Source organism: Nomascus leucogenys, chromosome 17 (assembly GCF_006542625.1).
Source record: "Nomascus leucogenys isolate Asia chromosome 17, Asia_NLE_v1, whole genome shotgun sequence".
Lineage (NCBI taxonomy): Eukaryota > Metazoa > Chordata > Mammalia > Primates > Hylobatidae > Nomascus > Nomascus leucogenys.
Window position 1 is genome coordinate 373,787 of NC_044397.1, and position 14,981 is coordinate 388,767.

General features: G+C 51.4%; 1 protein-coding gene and 1 pseudogene across 1 annotated transcript in view; both read left to right on the forward strand.

Annotated features, from left to right (window-relative positions):
- The window catches only part of RAB44 (RAB44, member RAS oncogene family), a 31,820-nt gene extending 21,569 nt beyond the window's left edge, over positions 1-10,251 (forward strand). The window contains exons 10-14 of the mRNA XM_030795647.1: positions 2,944-3,025; positions 4,635-4,749; positions 5,761-5,862; positions 7,734-7,810; positions 9,064-10,251. Of these exons, the coding sequence (XP_030651507.1) occupies positions 2,944-3,025; positions 4,635-4,749; positions 5,761-5,862; positions 7,734-7,810; positions 9,064-9,154 (467 nt within the window). The 3' untranslated portion in view covers positions 9,155-10,251. The remainder of the gene's footprint in view (positions 1-2,943; positions 3,026-4,634; positions 4,750-5,760; positions 5,863-7,733; positions 7,811-9,063) is intronic.
- Positions 10,252-13,969: 3,718 nt separating this feature from the next.
- Positions 13,970-14,618, forward strand: LOC100599421 (annotated as a pseudogene).
- The last annotated feature ends 363 nt before the right edge of the window (positions 14,619-14,981 follow it).

Below are 14,981 nucleotides of genomic sequence, written 5' to 3' on the forward strand. Positions count from 1 at the left end.
ATTAGCTTATAATGTGCCACATCAACAATGCACCCTGCAATTTAGGTGCCTGCGAGAGTTGATGGTGAAAACAAGCAAGTCTCCACTCATGTGGCCCGTGGGCAGAGGCCAGAGCAGGGTCTGTGCTGGTTGGGTTTGCTCATGACTAGCTCCAGGCTGGGCGGCCATGGTCTGGCAGGAAGTCACCTTGGGCAAGCTGGATATTTTACACAGAATGTATTTGTAGAGTGTGGTAAATTAGAAACCTAGGTGCCTGAGTTCAAATCTTAGCCCTTCCACTTATTAGGGTCTGGATTTGGACAAATGATTTAACCCTTTTGAACCCCCAAATCCTCATCTGCATAATGGGGACAACAGTAGTGCTGCCTTCCTAGAGTGGTTGAGGTTTAGTTGAGTTAATATGTCAAGATCTTAGAATAATAACCGACATGTAGTGAGTACTCAGTAAGTATTAGTTATTGTGGTTGTTATTATTATTAGAAGTAAATATTTGATCATGTCTACCTCAGTGGCTCCTGCAAGAAATGGCCGAAAGCAGAGAGGCTTCCCTCCCGAAAAGTTCAGGATATGCGGCCACTGAACCCCGTACAGAGCTACAGAAAAGCAAACCCGGCCGGGCGCGGTGGCTCACGCCTGTAATCCCAACACTTTGGAAGGCCGAGGTGGGCGGATCACAAGGTCAGGAGATTGAGACCATCCTGGCTAACACGGTGAAACCCTGTCCCTACTAAAAATACAAAAAATTAGCCGGGCGTGGTGGCAGGCGCCTGTAGTCCCAGGTACTCGGGAGGCTGAGGCAGGAGAATGGCATGAACCGGGAGCGGAGCTTGCAGTGAGCCGAGATTGCGCCACTGCACTCCAGCCTGGGCGACAGAGCGAGACTCCGTCTCAAAAAAAAAAAAAAAAAGCAAACCCGAGGGAATGGAGGGGAGACCCACCTAGGGACAAAGAAGTCATGCCTGTCTTTGTATTAGACCAGGGCACATGCCGACTGGGGATCAGTGCCAAACCAGTCGGTAAATGACAGCCCCCCACAAGAGAGGCCTGGGGCAGGCTCTCAAACTTTGCTTGCCCAAGAAGCCTCACCTGGGAGCTAGTTAGAAATGCAGTTTCCCTCGGGAAGAGGAAACCTATAGCAGGCTGGCCTGATGTTGAGTGGGGTCACAGGTTCTACAACACTACCATTATTTTATTTGTTTGTTTGTTTATTTATTTATTTATTTATTTTTTGAGATGGAGTCTCTCCCTGTCACCCAGGCTCGAGTGCAGTGGCACGATTTCTGCTTACTGCAACCTCTGCTTCCTGGGTTCGAGTGATTCTCCTGCCTCAGCCTCCCAAGTAGCTGAGACTACAGGTGTGTGCCACTTCACTTGGCTTATTTTTGTACTTTTAGTAGAGATGAAGTTTCGCCATGTTGGCCAGGCTGGTGACCTCAGGTGATCTGCCCGCCGCAGCCTCCCTAAGTGCTGGGATTACAGGTGTGAGCCACCGTGCCTGGCCAAGGCTACCATTGTTAGTCACCTAAGCTACTGTTTACTGACCACCTCCCATGCACCAGGCATCTTCCATACGTGTCTTATTCCTTACAACAGCCTTGCTTAGAATGGAGCCTCCTCCTTTATTATGTGGTAAGAAGTTCTCACAAAATTCAATCAAGAAAAACACAAGCTGCATAATTGTGAAACCAACCAACCAACCAACCAACCAACCAACCAACCAACTAACCAACCAACCAACCAACCAACCAACTAACCAACCAACCAACCAGGCAAGCCGGCATGCACTGCTAGCCTGCTGGGAGTACCTGAGATCCAAGTGCTGGGTCCAGTTCTGTCCCAATCCCAGCTACGGTTTGCTGCCCCCCGGTGGCTATCGTCTATTCTGGTTTAAATACCACAGGAAATGGTCCTGCCTTCATGGGTCAGTATTTCCCTACCTGGCGTCACCTTCCCTCCATTCCCGCCCCCCCACCTCACAAATTAAGAACTCTACCCTGCCTGCATTTGAGGATGGGACCAGATAGAGAATCAGAGCCAACAGAGTTATATTTGAATGTACATTTTCCATATCTATCCCCATTTTACAGATGAGGAAAGCAGAGAATTGAAGACCTGGTTCAGTTTCTTGCCCTAGCTGGGCCCCCAAAGTTAAGGCCACCTACCTTAAAAGCCCTGCCTCCACACCAGAAGTTTTATCCTCGTTTCAATTCAGAATTGCATGCTCTCTGGGTCACTTAAAGCAGCATTTTTTTTTTTTTTTTTTGAGATGGAGTTTCACTCTCGTTGCCCAGGCAACAAGATCATGCAGCAGCGAGATCTCATCTCATTGTAACCTCCGCCTCCCGGGTTCAAGTGATTCTCTTGCCTCAGCCTCCTGAGTAGCTGGGATTACAGGCGTGTGTCACCACACCTTTTAAAACAGCATTTTAATCCTCCAACCACTCTGCAGTGTAGGTCTTTCTAATTTGCCACTTTGCAGACAAGGAAAGAGAGGCTCACAGAGGTGAAGTGACTTGCCTGAGGTCCTGTAACCAGTGTAACAGTTGCCTGAAGCCAGCATTCCTTCTGCCCTTCTGGGCTGCTTGTCTCCACTGCTGTCTTGTTGAGAGGGGAAAGTGCATATAATAATTAGGGAATGGAACAAAGAGTACTGTAAAAATAAAATAATGAAATTTATATTCTGGGTGGCCTAAGGAATGAACATCGTAGACAAGGTCCCCTGTGTTGGCACAACTTGCCAGTGTGGCAGGGAGGTCTGGGAAGGCTTCTTGGAGGAAGTGGGTCCTCGAGGACGGATGGGATGCAGAGCCAAGGAGAAGCCTGGCAGCCAAGGGCTCCATCGCACCTCAGCTGGTAAAGGGGACAGGTGTATACTGGGGTAGGCCTTGGCTAGGAGTCCTGGATGGTAACTTAGTAGGCTTCACCCCTCTCTATGTGTCCTAGGAGTAGATTTTCGGGTCAAAACCTTGCTGGTGGACAACAAGTGCTTTGTGCTGCAGCTCTGGGACACAGCTGGCCAAGAGAGGTAACGGGCACTGCGTATCAGTGGTGTCAGGAACCTAGGCTGAGGGTAGGGGTGCAGAGAGACAGGGAGCAGCCCCAATAACACAGGCAGGAGGCAACTGCCCCCCAAGGATTCAGGAGGTCAGGGAAGGAGGGATGAGTCAAGCCCAAGACAGGGGAGAGAGGGCAGCAGAGCCAGAGGTCCCTCAGCCTGGCAGGGCATATATTAGGGCTGTCCCAACATGGTCATTAGGGGACAGCCACCCAATCACCTGTCCTTCTGAAAATGCTGGTCTTCTACTTTCAACCTAGGCAGTAGTGATCAAACCTTTTTTTTTTTCTTCTTGAGATGGAGTCTCACTGTATTGCTCAGGCTAGAGTGCAGTGGTGTGATCTGGGCTCACCGCAACCTCCACTTCCTGGGTTCAAGTGATTCTCCTGCTTCGGCCTCCTGAGTAGCTGGGACTACAGGTGCCCACCACCACATCCAGCTAATTTTTGTATTTTTAGTAGAGATGGGGTTTCATCATATTGGCCAGGCTGGTCTCGAACTCCTGACCTCGTGATCTACCTGCCTCGGCCTCCCAAAGTGCTGGGATTACAGGCATGAGCCACGGCACCCGGCAGTGATAAAAACTTAAAAGGCATATCTTATTTGATTCTGCAGTTCCACTTTTAGAAATTCATTCTATAAATAGACTCATATATGACTATAATAACAAAGGGACCAGGACCATTTATAGTATTATCACTTGTGTTATGAAACATAGGAAACAACCTAAATGTCCATCAATAGGGGACCAGTTAAATAAAGGAGGGTCAATCCACCCAATATAACACCATAAAGCCACACAAAGACTGAGGACTCTCTTTATGTACTAATAGGGATTTTTTTTTTTTTTTTTTTTTTTTGAGACAGAGTCTTGCTCTGTCACCCAGGCTGGAGTGCAGTGGTGTGATCTCAGCTCACTGCAATCTCCACCTCCATGGCTTAAGTGATTCTTGTGCCTCAGCCTCCTGAGGAGCTGGGACTACAGACACATGCCACCACATCCAGCTAATTTTTGTATTTTTAGTAGACACAGGGTTTCACCATGTTGGCCAGGCCGATCTGGAACTCCTGACCGCAAGTGATCCTCCTGCCTCAGCCTCCCAAAGTGCTGGGATTACAGGCGTGAGCCAAATTTCTCCAAGACATCCTGTTAACTGGAAAAAAACAAAATGCAGAACACTGAATATTAATGAGTATGATGCATGTTTTGCACTGTATTTATATAAAATAGAGGGGGAAAGATGTATGTGTATGGGTGTATATATGTGTGTGTATATATATGTATATACATAAAATACCTCTGGAAAAATATTTAAGAAATTGATAACCCTGGTTGCCTCTGGGGAGGGGGACTGGGTGGCTCCAGAATGGGGCAGAACGAAGGAGGCTTTTCACTGAGTTCTCCTTGAGACCTTTGGAAATTTGAGCCATGAGAACTGTTACCTAGTCATCAACAACTACACCGAACGAAGGAAAGCATATGGACATGCTCTGTGGATAGGTTACTTCTCTCGCTTTGCAGAGGCCAGGGCCTGGGGTCAGGATGCCTGGTGGGGCCTCATGCAGACTCTCTGGGCAGGTACCACAGTATGACGCGGCAGCTGCTCCGCAAGGCGGACGGGGTGGTGCTCATGTACGACATCACCTCCCAGGAGAGCTTTGCCCACGTGCGCTACTGGCTAGACTGTCTCCAGGTGAGCAGATGGCTGCTGGGGTTGGCCCCAGTCCCTCCAGTCAAGAGGGACCTTATATCCTGCCCACTCTCTCTTTTCTCCCAGGATTACAAATGACATGACAGACATATGGGTGACACCACCCACTGAGGGCGTGTGGTTGGATGAGCTGGGAACGCAGTAGTACAAAGAAACCACAACCACACAGTACAGCCTTCAAACCAAACTACTTCCTGTATCCCGTGAACATTCTCTTCCTACATATGGCAGCTGTTTGTAATGTCTTCTTCTTACACTTGAGGCTAATGTAGTTCTTGTGCCATTCCACGTGATAATTCCTCTGTTCACACATCTCTAGTTTTTCCCCTGCTTACTTCCTCAAAGCATATATACTGAAATTCTGCAGTGTGTGCTAGCACAGCAGAGGGGTGTGAAGCTAGCCATGTTGTCTTCTCGCTGGAAGTTTCTAGTTTAGCAAAAGAAGCAGGATAAGGTAATGTGTGAAGAGGGGAGTTGAGCACTAGGGTCTGACAGGACCTAGATTTGAATCCCACCCACCCCAACTCTGACTTTGGCCAAGTGAATTGAGTTCTCATCTGAATTTCAATTTCCAGAATTCTCTCATAGGGGAGTTGTGAGAATTAATTGATAGAATTGCTTTCAGCACAGCACCTGGTGTATAGCAATCACTCATTAATCAGAAACTATTATTATTATTATTCATGAGACAATTGGGAAAATGTGTAATCAAGTGCTGGACTGTTCAGCACAGGCAGGAAGAGAGGGCATGGGCAGGAACAATCCAGGAAGGCTTCCTGGGGGAGGTGTTCTTAAGGTTGGCCTTGGAATATAGGTGAGATGTTTATCAGCAGCGAGGAAGGATGGGGAAAGCGTCCAGGTGAGAAGGTTATGGAGTGGATGTGGCCTGAGAGGGGGAACATGTGGGGGACACAGTTCAGCTTCTAGGAGGGCAAATGTGCCAGGAGCCTGGCACACAGTGGGTGTGGCTGACAGAACATGTTCTGTGCGCAGGATGCAGGGTCGGATGGGGTGGTCATCGTTCTCCTGGGTAACAAGATGGACTGTGAGGAGGAACGGCAAGTGTCCGTGGAAGCCGGGCAGCAACTGGCCCAGGTAAGCACTTGGGCATCAGCCCGTCTCTGTGCGTGGACTGGGCAGACACCTCCCTGGCAGGTAGCGGATAGGCATCACCCTACCCGGGCAGCCGAGAAGAACCCGTGGCCCACTCCTGCCCCTGCCCCAACCAAAGGCCTGTTCAGAGTGGACAGCAGCCTGGCTGCTTCTGCCTCCCACACAGCCCTGGCCTCTGGAGATGCGCTTTAAGCCCAAACCGGAGGCTGGAGTGGCGGGCGTGACACTGAACCTCACTGTTGAATGAGCACATTCCCACACCATGTCCCCACCTACATAAGAAATAGTTTCAGAGTAAAAAGGTTTTAAAAGCTTTGTTTAAAATTCCCAATCAAATTTTAATTTTATCTCTGGTCTCTAATTAACATGCTACCTTCTAAGTTCTCCTATTTTAAGACTCAAATTCTCCCTTGGGATGATTACATCAAAAGCCCCACTGCCAGACAGTGAATACTATTTATTCATGAATAGCATTTAACCACATTCCAGAAAATCTGGAGAGTAATAAAAATAGAGGGAAAAATCACTCCTCGCCCTACCTCTCACACAACCCTTCTTGGCATTTTCATACTGTATTTTCTTCCTGTTTCTCTTCCCACTTCCCATAAATCGTGAGGTCATCATTGTGGCTCCTGCTTGAAGGGAATTTTTTTTTCTTTTTCTTTTCTTTTTTTTTTTTTTTGAGATGGAATCTTGCTCTGTCGCCCAGGCTGGAGTGCAGTGGCACGATCTCGGCTCACTGCAACCTCCGACTCCTGGGTTCAAGTGATTCTCCCACCTCAGCCTCCTTAGTAGCTGGGATTACAGGCGTGCGCCACCACACTGGGCTAATTTTTGTATTTTTAGTAGAGACGGGGTTTCACCATGTTGGCCAGGCTGATCTGGAACTCCTGACCTCAAGTGATCTGCCCGCCTCGGCCTCCCAAAGTGCTGGGATTACAGGCGTGAGCCACCATGCTCGGCCTTTTTCTTAAAAGTAGTAACTCATCCCTTTGACATAGTAATTTATCCTCTAGCAATTTATCCTAAGGGAAGACTCAGAAGTAATAATCCCTACAGGAACACCTAATGGATACCCGTGTATAACATACAATCGAACATGTTTATATGAGGGTTTTCAAATATTATTTATAAGAACAAACATTTGGCAGCAATTGGTGGTTAAACCGTGGATGTTCATGTGAGAGGGTAGTATTTGCCATTAAGAATCCTGTCTTGGAAAAATATTTAAGGGTGTGGGGGAAATGCTTACAATATAATAGAAAACCATATAAGCAGCTGCAAATCTAGATATAGCTTAGGTTGAAACATATGAAATTGCTGATATTTGACTGGGGCTTGCCAAAAATAGCAATTTCGTATGGTTTAACCTAACTGTACAGGACATTTAGCCCCCGCCCTGTAAAAGGGTTATATAAAACAGAATGGCAATATCTACCCAAATACTAACAGCAATAGTTTAGATATTGAGCTGGTACTTTCTTATACTGTATCTTCCAATATTCCCCCAATGAGATATTTCTGAAATTAAAAAACATAACTAACATTTATAAAATGTCTCCAGAGGCATTTCTCCAAGTTGGGATGCCGGCTTCCCACGCCACTCCGAAGGCTGTGAAATGCTCTTCAATGCATTCCTTGACACCTCGACCAGCCGGGGTGAAGGGACAGTGGGCAAAGGGCTCCAGCCAGGGACCGTGGCCCACGCTGAGATGGGGCTGTCTTGCTCGCCACTGAGGTTGGCTTAGGGATGCATTGGGACTCCGATGGCCGGGACTTTAGTGGCAGGGTATGGCCTGGCCTTTCAGTTGTCTCTCCCAAGACACATATGCCCTTCCCTGTCTGGCCTGCAGGAACTGGGGGTCTATTTTGGGGAGTGCAGTGCCGCCTTGGGTCACAACGTCCTGGAGCCTGTAGTAAACCTGGCCAGGTAAGTGCTGCCCGCCCCCCGCCGCCCCCACCCTCCCTGGCAGAATCCTCTGGGCCAGCTCCAGCCTCACTCTTCACTCCCAGGTGGGACGGGAAGGCCCACTCTGAGGAAATGGGTCAGGGAAGCACCTAGGTAAAGACCTGGGCTCACCAGTCGGAGGGGAGAGAGAGCCCTGCACTGAGGGTCTCCTGACTCCAGCTCTGCCATTCCCATTCGCTGAATCACTCCCCAGAGGCACTTAGGTTCTCTGAGCCTCAGTTTTTTCATTTGCAAAGAGGGCTGAGAAAAGGAGTGTCTCTCTTCTGCTCCCAAACTTCCAGTAGCTTCTATTAAAATCCAAATGCTTTGCAATGGCCTGCAGCATCTCTAGTGCCATCTCCCCCACCCCTACACACACACATTCGCATTCACTCATACCCACACACTCACATTCACACATACACTCACACACACACACTCGCTAAGTTCCAGCCGCTCAGAGACTCCCATCCTGATCACCCACCTCCCATCACTATTTTGGATCACAGCCCCTGTTTGTGTCCTTCATGGCCTTTCTTGACACGACACAGATTAATGATACATGTATTTATCTGTTTTCTTGTTGTCCAGGAAGGCAGGGCCATGTCTGTTTTGTTCAGCCCCTCTCCCCATACCTGGGACCTAGGTGCTCCATAAATGAATAAAATGAGTAAGGGATGAGGGGAGCTAGATCAGATGAGCACCATCCGGCACACAGTAAATATATCATGAAGAAGTGAATGGACTTCTTTTGCTTCCCCAGCCTCCAAGCTCTCTCTTGGCACTGAGCCATAGCCCTCTGCCCGGGATGCACCTCCCCCACCCTTTCTGCTGGCAAACCTTGTCCATGGCTCAGTTTTCAGTTCGGTCACCATCTCCTTCCTCCCCAGATCCCTCCAGGACCTGGTGTGAAGTCCCTGTGTGCCTCCCCATCACTCCTGGGCTGCAGTCACCCCTTTTCCTGTCTGTCTCTCTCACTACTCAAGGGAGGGGATGGTGGCTTCTTTGTCGTAGTCAGAGTCCTGCACAGTGCCTGGCACATATAGTAGGCCAGAGAGAGAAAGTCAAAGTCTCAGTGACTCAATTCTTCGGGTCTCAAGTGGAATTCAGGGCAGGGGCAGAGCTGGTGTGGGGGTTGCGGGTGCAGCCTCCCAGCCCCCAGCTGCACCCATGGGCCCATCCACGCTGCCCCCAGGAGGTGAGAGAGAGGACTGATGCCTGGCACTGTCACATAGGTCACTCAGGATGCAAGAAGAAGGCCTGAAGGACTCGCTGGTGGAGGTGGCCCCCAAGAGGCCGCCCAAGAGATTCGGCTGTTGCTCCTGATCACCTGTCCTGTCCCGGGTAGGATGGACACCCGCAGGGTTTCCTGTCCCTCAGCTCCTGTCCTTCATTCCTGGACAGCAACGACACAGAGGACCAGCTTGGAGGTTCAGGAAAACCCTTCTCAAATCAGGACTCGGATCCCAGAGCAGGGCCGCGTCACCTCTGCCTTTCACACTCCAAAGGAGGGCTTTGCTGAGTGAACAAGGCTTGAGGGGCAGGGGTGTGGCAAAACTCTCCACAGAAAGAAAAAGTCTAGAAAAACGACTTAAGGAAAATACACCCAAAATATTGGCCACACATCTGTGGGTGATAAAATTATAGGGAGAATGTGGAGGGGTGGGTGTTACTTTCCATTTTACACATATTTGTATTTTCAGATTTTCAACAATAACGGTATTCAATACATAATCAGAAAAAAAGAGATGTGGAGGAGGAGGAGAGAAACTTCCCAAGGAGCTCCCTTGGGTGCTGCTGGCTCCTAACTGGTGTAACCTGTTAATCACAAGTTGCTGGGTGTTAGAGCGGTCCCTCTGTGCTCCGCCTGGCAGGGCGCCGTTGGCCTGGTCTCCCTCGCTATTTCTATTGCAAGCATGGGCTTTCTTCCCAGCAGAATCCGGCTCCTGGGAAGAATAATGTTCTGGAGGCCTCTGATACGCCCTGATGCCGTCCTGTCTTCCAGCGCCCCAAACTCACTCCCTTTCCCCACGATATGAAACACACCTCCCAGGGGTCACATTTGGGGGTCCCGCCCCCTGCTCCAATGCCACAGTGTCCCCAAGCACAGGCCTTTGGCCTGAGTTGTCAGTCTCTGGATGCATTTGAGGGGCAGCTAGGGTGTGGCTGGGGGGGTCCAAGCAGCTGGGGAGCCTAGACTCAGAATCATTCACACACTCCTCTTTGGAGCTTTTGCGGAAGTTTCCAGAATTCCATAATATTCACCTCCTGAATGGTGGCTGCACCTTATCAGCCGGGGCTGGGGTTTCCAGTGCCCTCGGAGAGCTTGCTTTAGAGTCTCAGAGAGACTGCCATGGTCTGCGTTTGTATGTCTGTCACATCTCACCATCACCACAAATTGAATATACAACACGTGCCAGGCACTGAGTTTGTTTGTTTTTTGAGACAGGGTCTCTCTCTGTCACCCAGGCTGGAGTGCGTTGGCGTGATCACCGCTCGCTGCAGCCTCAACTGTCTGGGCTCAAGCGATTCCCCCACCTCAGCCTCCCGAGTAGCTGGGACCACGGGCACGTGCCACCCCTTCTGGCGAAGTTCTTAGTTATTTGCAAAGACAAGGTGTAGCTATGTTGCTTAGGCTGGTCTCAAACTCCTGGGCTCAAGTTATCTTCCCCATGTGCTGGGCTGACAGGCGTGAGCCACCGCCCCCAGCCTGGGTTTGGTATTTTGTAATCCTTCAGGCACTGGGGAATTTCCTGGCTGAATCAATGGAAACCCCAGTTCAAGGAACAGAGTTACAGAGAGAGAACGAAGGAGAAAGAGGGAGCGACAGAAGGCTGTTGAATCACACAATCTTAGACCCTGGCCCCAACCACTCTTCTCAGCTCTGAAAGGAATGTCTCAGCAGCACTGAGCCTTCCATCACCAGATGCGCACAAGCAGGAGACACGTAACGCTTGGGAAAGGTGAGGTGGAGAAGATCCCAGCATCTGAAGCCGCCAAAGTTGGATTAGATTACCTTAACGGACCCCATTCAACCTCCAGACTCCATGTGGATGATTCCCATGGTCCAGCTGATTCTTTTTTTTTTTTTTTTTTTTTTTTTTTTGAGATGGAGTCTCACTCTGTCTCTAGGCTGGAGCACAGGGGCGCAATCTCGGCTCACTGCAACCTCTACCTTCCGGGTTCACACCATTCTCCTGCCTCAGCCTCCCGAGTAGCTGGGCCTATAGGCGCCCACCACCTCACCCAGCTAATTTTTTGTATTTTTAGTAGAGACGGGGTTTCATCATATTGGTCAGGATGGTCTCGATCTCTTGACCTCGTAATCCACCCGCCTCGGCCTCCCAGAGTGCTGGGATTACAGGCGTGAGCCACCGCACCCGGCCCTCCAGCCGATTGTTTTACTGGGCCCTTCACTGATCCTTTTTACCCCAATGTCTTCTCCCATCTCGGGTCCCCTCCCGCAGCCCACAAGCCTGCCCCTGAACTGAGCAGTTTCTCAGTGTGCTCAGAGAGAGAGGGGGCGGGTGTGGGCTGGAGTGATGCTGGCCCTGGGTGAGGATGGGAAACAGGTCCTGTAGTTGCTAATGGCTCTTTCTCTGGGGCCCAGGGACCTGGCAGGCACCAACATCTCTGTCCTTTGGGCCAGGGAGTTAATGAGGCAGGTAGGCAGGGTGTGATTCCTGGGAGAGGCAGTGGAGCAGACATCGCCTCTGTTGTTTGGGGCCCGGTACAAGAGTGGCCCCCAGGCCTCCCCGTCTCAGCTCAGCTCTGCTCTGGCCTCAGGCAACTCAGGTTCGCAGGAGGTGGAGTTCTGGGAGAAACTCCACACCCTCTTTTGGTTTTCTTGGGCCGGATCCACCTGCTGGGCAGGGCACAGCTGTGCAAGGACCACCAGCCTTTCCTACTGTCAAAGGGCTCACAAGCCAGGGAACAGGACCCAGGAACCTCAGAGTAGCACAAAGCAGGCAACGACAGCAGCAGGAGAAACTCGAGGTAGACTTCAGAGTGAACTTCCAGGCAAGTGGTGAGTTCTTGGGGCATGTCAGCCAACGGGGCTCTGGCTTAGGCTTAGCCAGAGTCTGATTAAGAAAAGGAGGGTGGGACTGGGCTGATGGGACTCAGGCTGTGGAGTGAGAAGGGAGGGCATGGGGAGAGAATGAAGGTTGGGCAGGAGCTCTAAGAGAAGAGGGCTTTTGGGAACTGAGGGTGAGCAAGGGCAGAATGACGTCCCTCCTTTATCCAGTGCCTACCGTATGCCAGGCACTGTTCTGAGCACTTAGCTCGTGTTACTTCATTTAGCCCTCACACCATCAGGCGTGCTCCCCCATCTTACAGAAGAGGAAAGTAGTGCATAGGGAGGCTGAGTAACTTCTCTGTAGTCACGTAGCAAGTAAGTGCTGGAGCCGGTGTTAAACCCAAACGCCGATACCCGCAGACTTAACCCTGAAGTTATGCAACTGCTTACAGGAACACGCGGATGCTTCAGGGAAGCAGGGGTCAGGTCCCTGAAGCCTCGTATTGCTCCCTGCCAATTCCCCTCCAGTAATAGTCCATGTCATTGGTGGGTGTGGACCAGGAAAAAGAGACGAAAAGGCAGTGATAAATGCCAGGAAAGTGGCTGGATGACAGCCTTCATCCAGGACAGGTCCTTCAATTCCCCTCCTCCTGCCGTCCCTGAAGCTGGTGGGACCCGGGAGGGTGGCCGACATCAGAATTCACAGAGGCCCCCTCTCCAGTCTCTCCTCAGCTGCCCTCAGGCACGTTGCTGCCCTGGGGCCCCAGAGACCAAGCCAAGTTCCCCAGGCTGGGGCTCTGCAGGAGGGACTCAGAGACTCCTTCAAACCTGGCTTTGAACCCTCAGGAGAAGGGTGTCTGCAGCCCCCACCCTGGTGTGGTAGAAAAGGGGAGGGCAACTCCAATGAGGGCTCCTCTGCTGTGTCTTGTTTGCTGCTGGATTCCCGGAGCCTGGTCCAGAGCAAATGCTCGGGAAATATGTACTGAGTTAGCAGGCAAGCCTCTCTCCAGCTAAAGCTCCTGGGCCCTGGCCTCGCCTGCAGGGCGGCCAATGGTGACGTCAGCCACTGGGTTGGCTCTAGGATGGCTACATCCCATCTTCTACCAGAGTCCTCCCAATCGGGGACTCCCCCTGCCCTTGACAGGTGGGACAGAGCGGGGGTGAGAAGAAAGGTCTGACCACTGGGTGCAGACTCCCCAACCCTGCCAGGGGCCTGCACAGCATAACCTAGAGGGCAGTGATTCCCAAGCTGGTCTGCCCTTAGAATTGTTTGGGATCTTTCAAAAATGCCAAAGCCCAGACCAACTATGTCATGTCTCTAGGGGTGGGACCCAGGCTTCCGTATGTGTGAAACTCCCCAGGTGACCCAAAGTGCAGAGAAGCTTGGGAACCACTGGGAGGGGCTTCCCACCTTCTCAAAGCCCTTTCAGACCCACTTTTCCATTTGAACCTCAAATTAAACCTGCTTGTTTCACAGGGCAGGGTTTTTGTTTTGTCAAAAAATAGATACATATGTGTGTGTGTATGTATGCACATATGTATTTATCAGATTATGAAAGCAATGTGTACTCCCTGCAGAATTTTAGAAATAAATTTTAAAGAAGAAAATCAAAATTACCCTAGTCTTACCACTTACGATCGTTACTATTGACATCTGTTTTATTTCTTTTATTTCTTTGCTTTCTTACAGCTGAGGAAACTGAGGTAGAGAAACATTAAGTAACTCTCCCGGGGGCCAGGTGTGGTGGCGCACACCTGTAATCTCAGCACTTTGGGAGGTCGAAGCATGGGAATCGCTTGAACCCAGGAGGCAGAGGTTGCAGTGAGTCAAGATCTCACCCCAGCCTGGGTGATAGAGTGAGATTCTGTTTCTAAATAAATAAATAAATAACTCCCATGGTACTGGAGCTAGCAAGTAGCAGAGGCAGGATTTGAACCCAGGGTACTGATGGAGTCCATCCCATGGGGTTGTCATGAGGTCTGCAGGGGCTAATGTGTGCCAAGGACAGGCATTATCTGGGCCCACTACATGCAGGGGTCTGTGAAAAAAGGAGGCTCAGCAGGAACGGGGAAGGCGGCCTTTGGGACTTTCTACTTTGTCCTTGTGTGTCTGAAATAGGAGAATGGAGCCCAGTGCTCCGCTCACCACGCAGCTCACTGCCACACCTGAGCGACTGCTCTGACTCATCTTGCTGGTGGGGCTGTCATGGGGCCCAGGCTCCCCGCAACCCGCTCCACACCCTGACCCACAGCCTCATGATGAACATCACGCTATCTGACCTGCTGTTCGTGGCCTGCGTGGTGCCGGTGCTGCTGCTGAGCTTCCTGCAGCACAACTGGTGGCTGGGCCCTGCCATCTGCACCATTAGCCAGGCCACCAACACAGCCACCACGTTCTGCATCTTCTATAGCATGGTGGCCACGGCTCTCCTGCGCCATGTGGCTGTGGCCCGGCCTGACCTGGCCTTCCCAGCCGGCTGGGGCACCCGCTTGCTGCTCTGTGGGGCCACGTGGGCCCTGGGCCTTACGGCATCCCTGCTCAACTGGCTGTTCCAGAGGGTGGCAGTGGAGGAGGAGACAGCGGGGGCTCCCGAGACCCAGGCCTGCCTCTTGCTCCCGAGCCCTGCTGGGACCTCCTGCTACTTCAGCCTGCTGGGAGCCCTGGCCTTCCTGCCATGCATGCTGGGGCTGGGCTGCTCTTTCAGCCACGTGGGCTGGCTCCTGTGGACCCAGCCCCAAGGTCCCACGGGAGAGAGCATCCAGGAGCATTAAGAGAACACAGGGCTCATCCTTGTGGTGCTGGTGGTTTTTGTGCCGATGTGGGGGCCCTGCTCCACGCTGGGCCATGTGGCAGCCGTGGGCCACCTGCCTGCCACACCGGCTGCTTTTGTGGCCTCCAGCCTCTGCACCATCCTGGCCTCTACTCCAACTGCGCTATGAGGCCCATCCTCTGCTTCTACCTCTCCCGCCCCTTCCAGGCAGGACTCAGGGACCTCTTCTGCAGGCCGATGACGGCCAGGCATCCCAGAGGTGTGGGAGTGGCAGCCTCAGTGGTGGCGACTGTCCGGCCTGGCCATGACAGGGCCCCAGGAGGCCTGTGGGGCCTGGCAGGGGTCTAAGAGTATAGGCTGATGG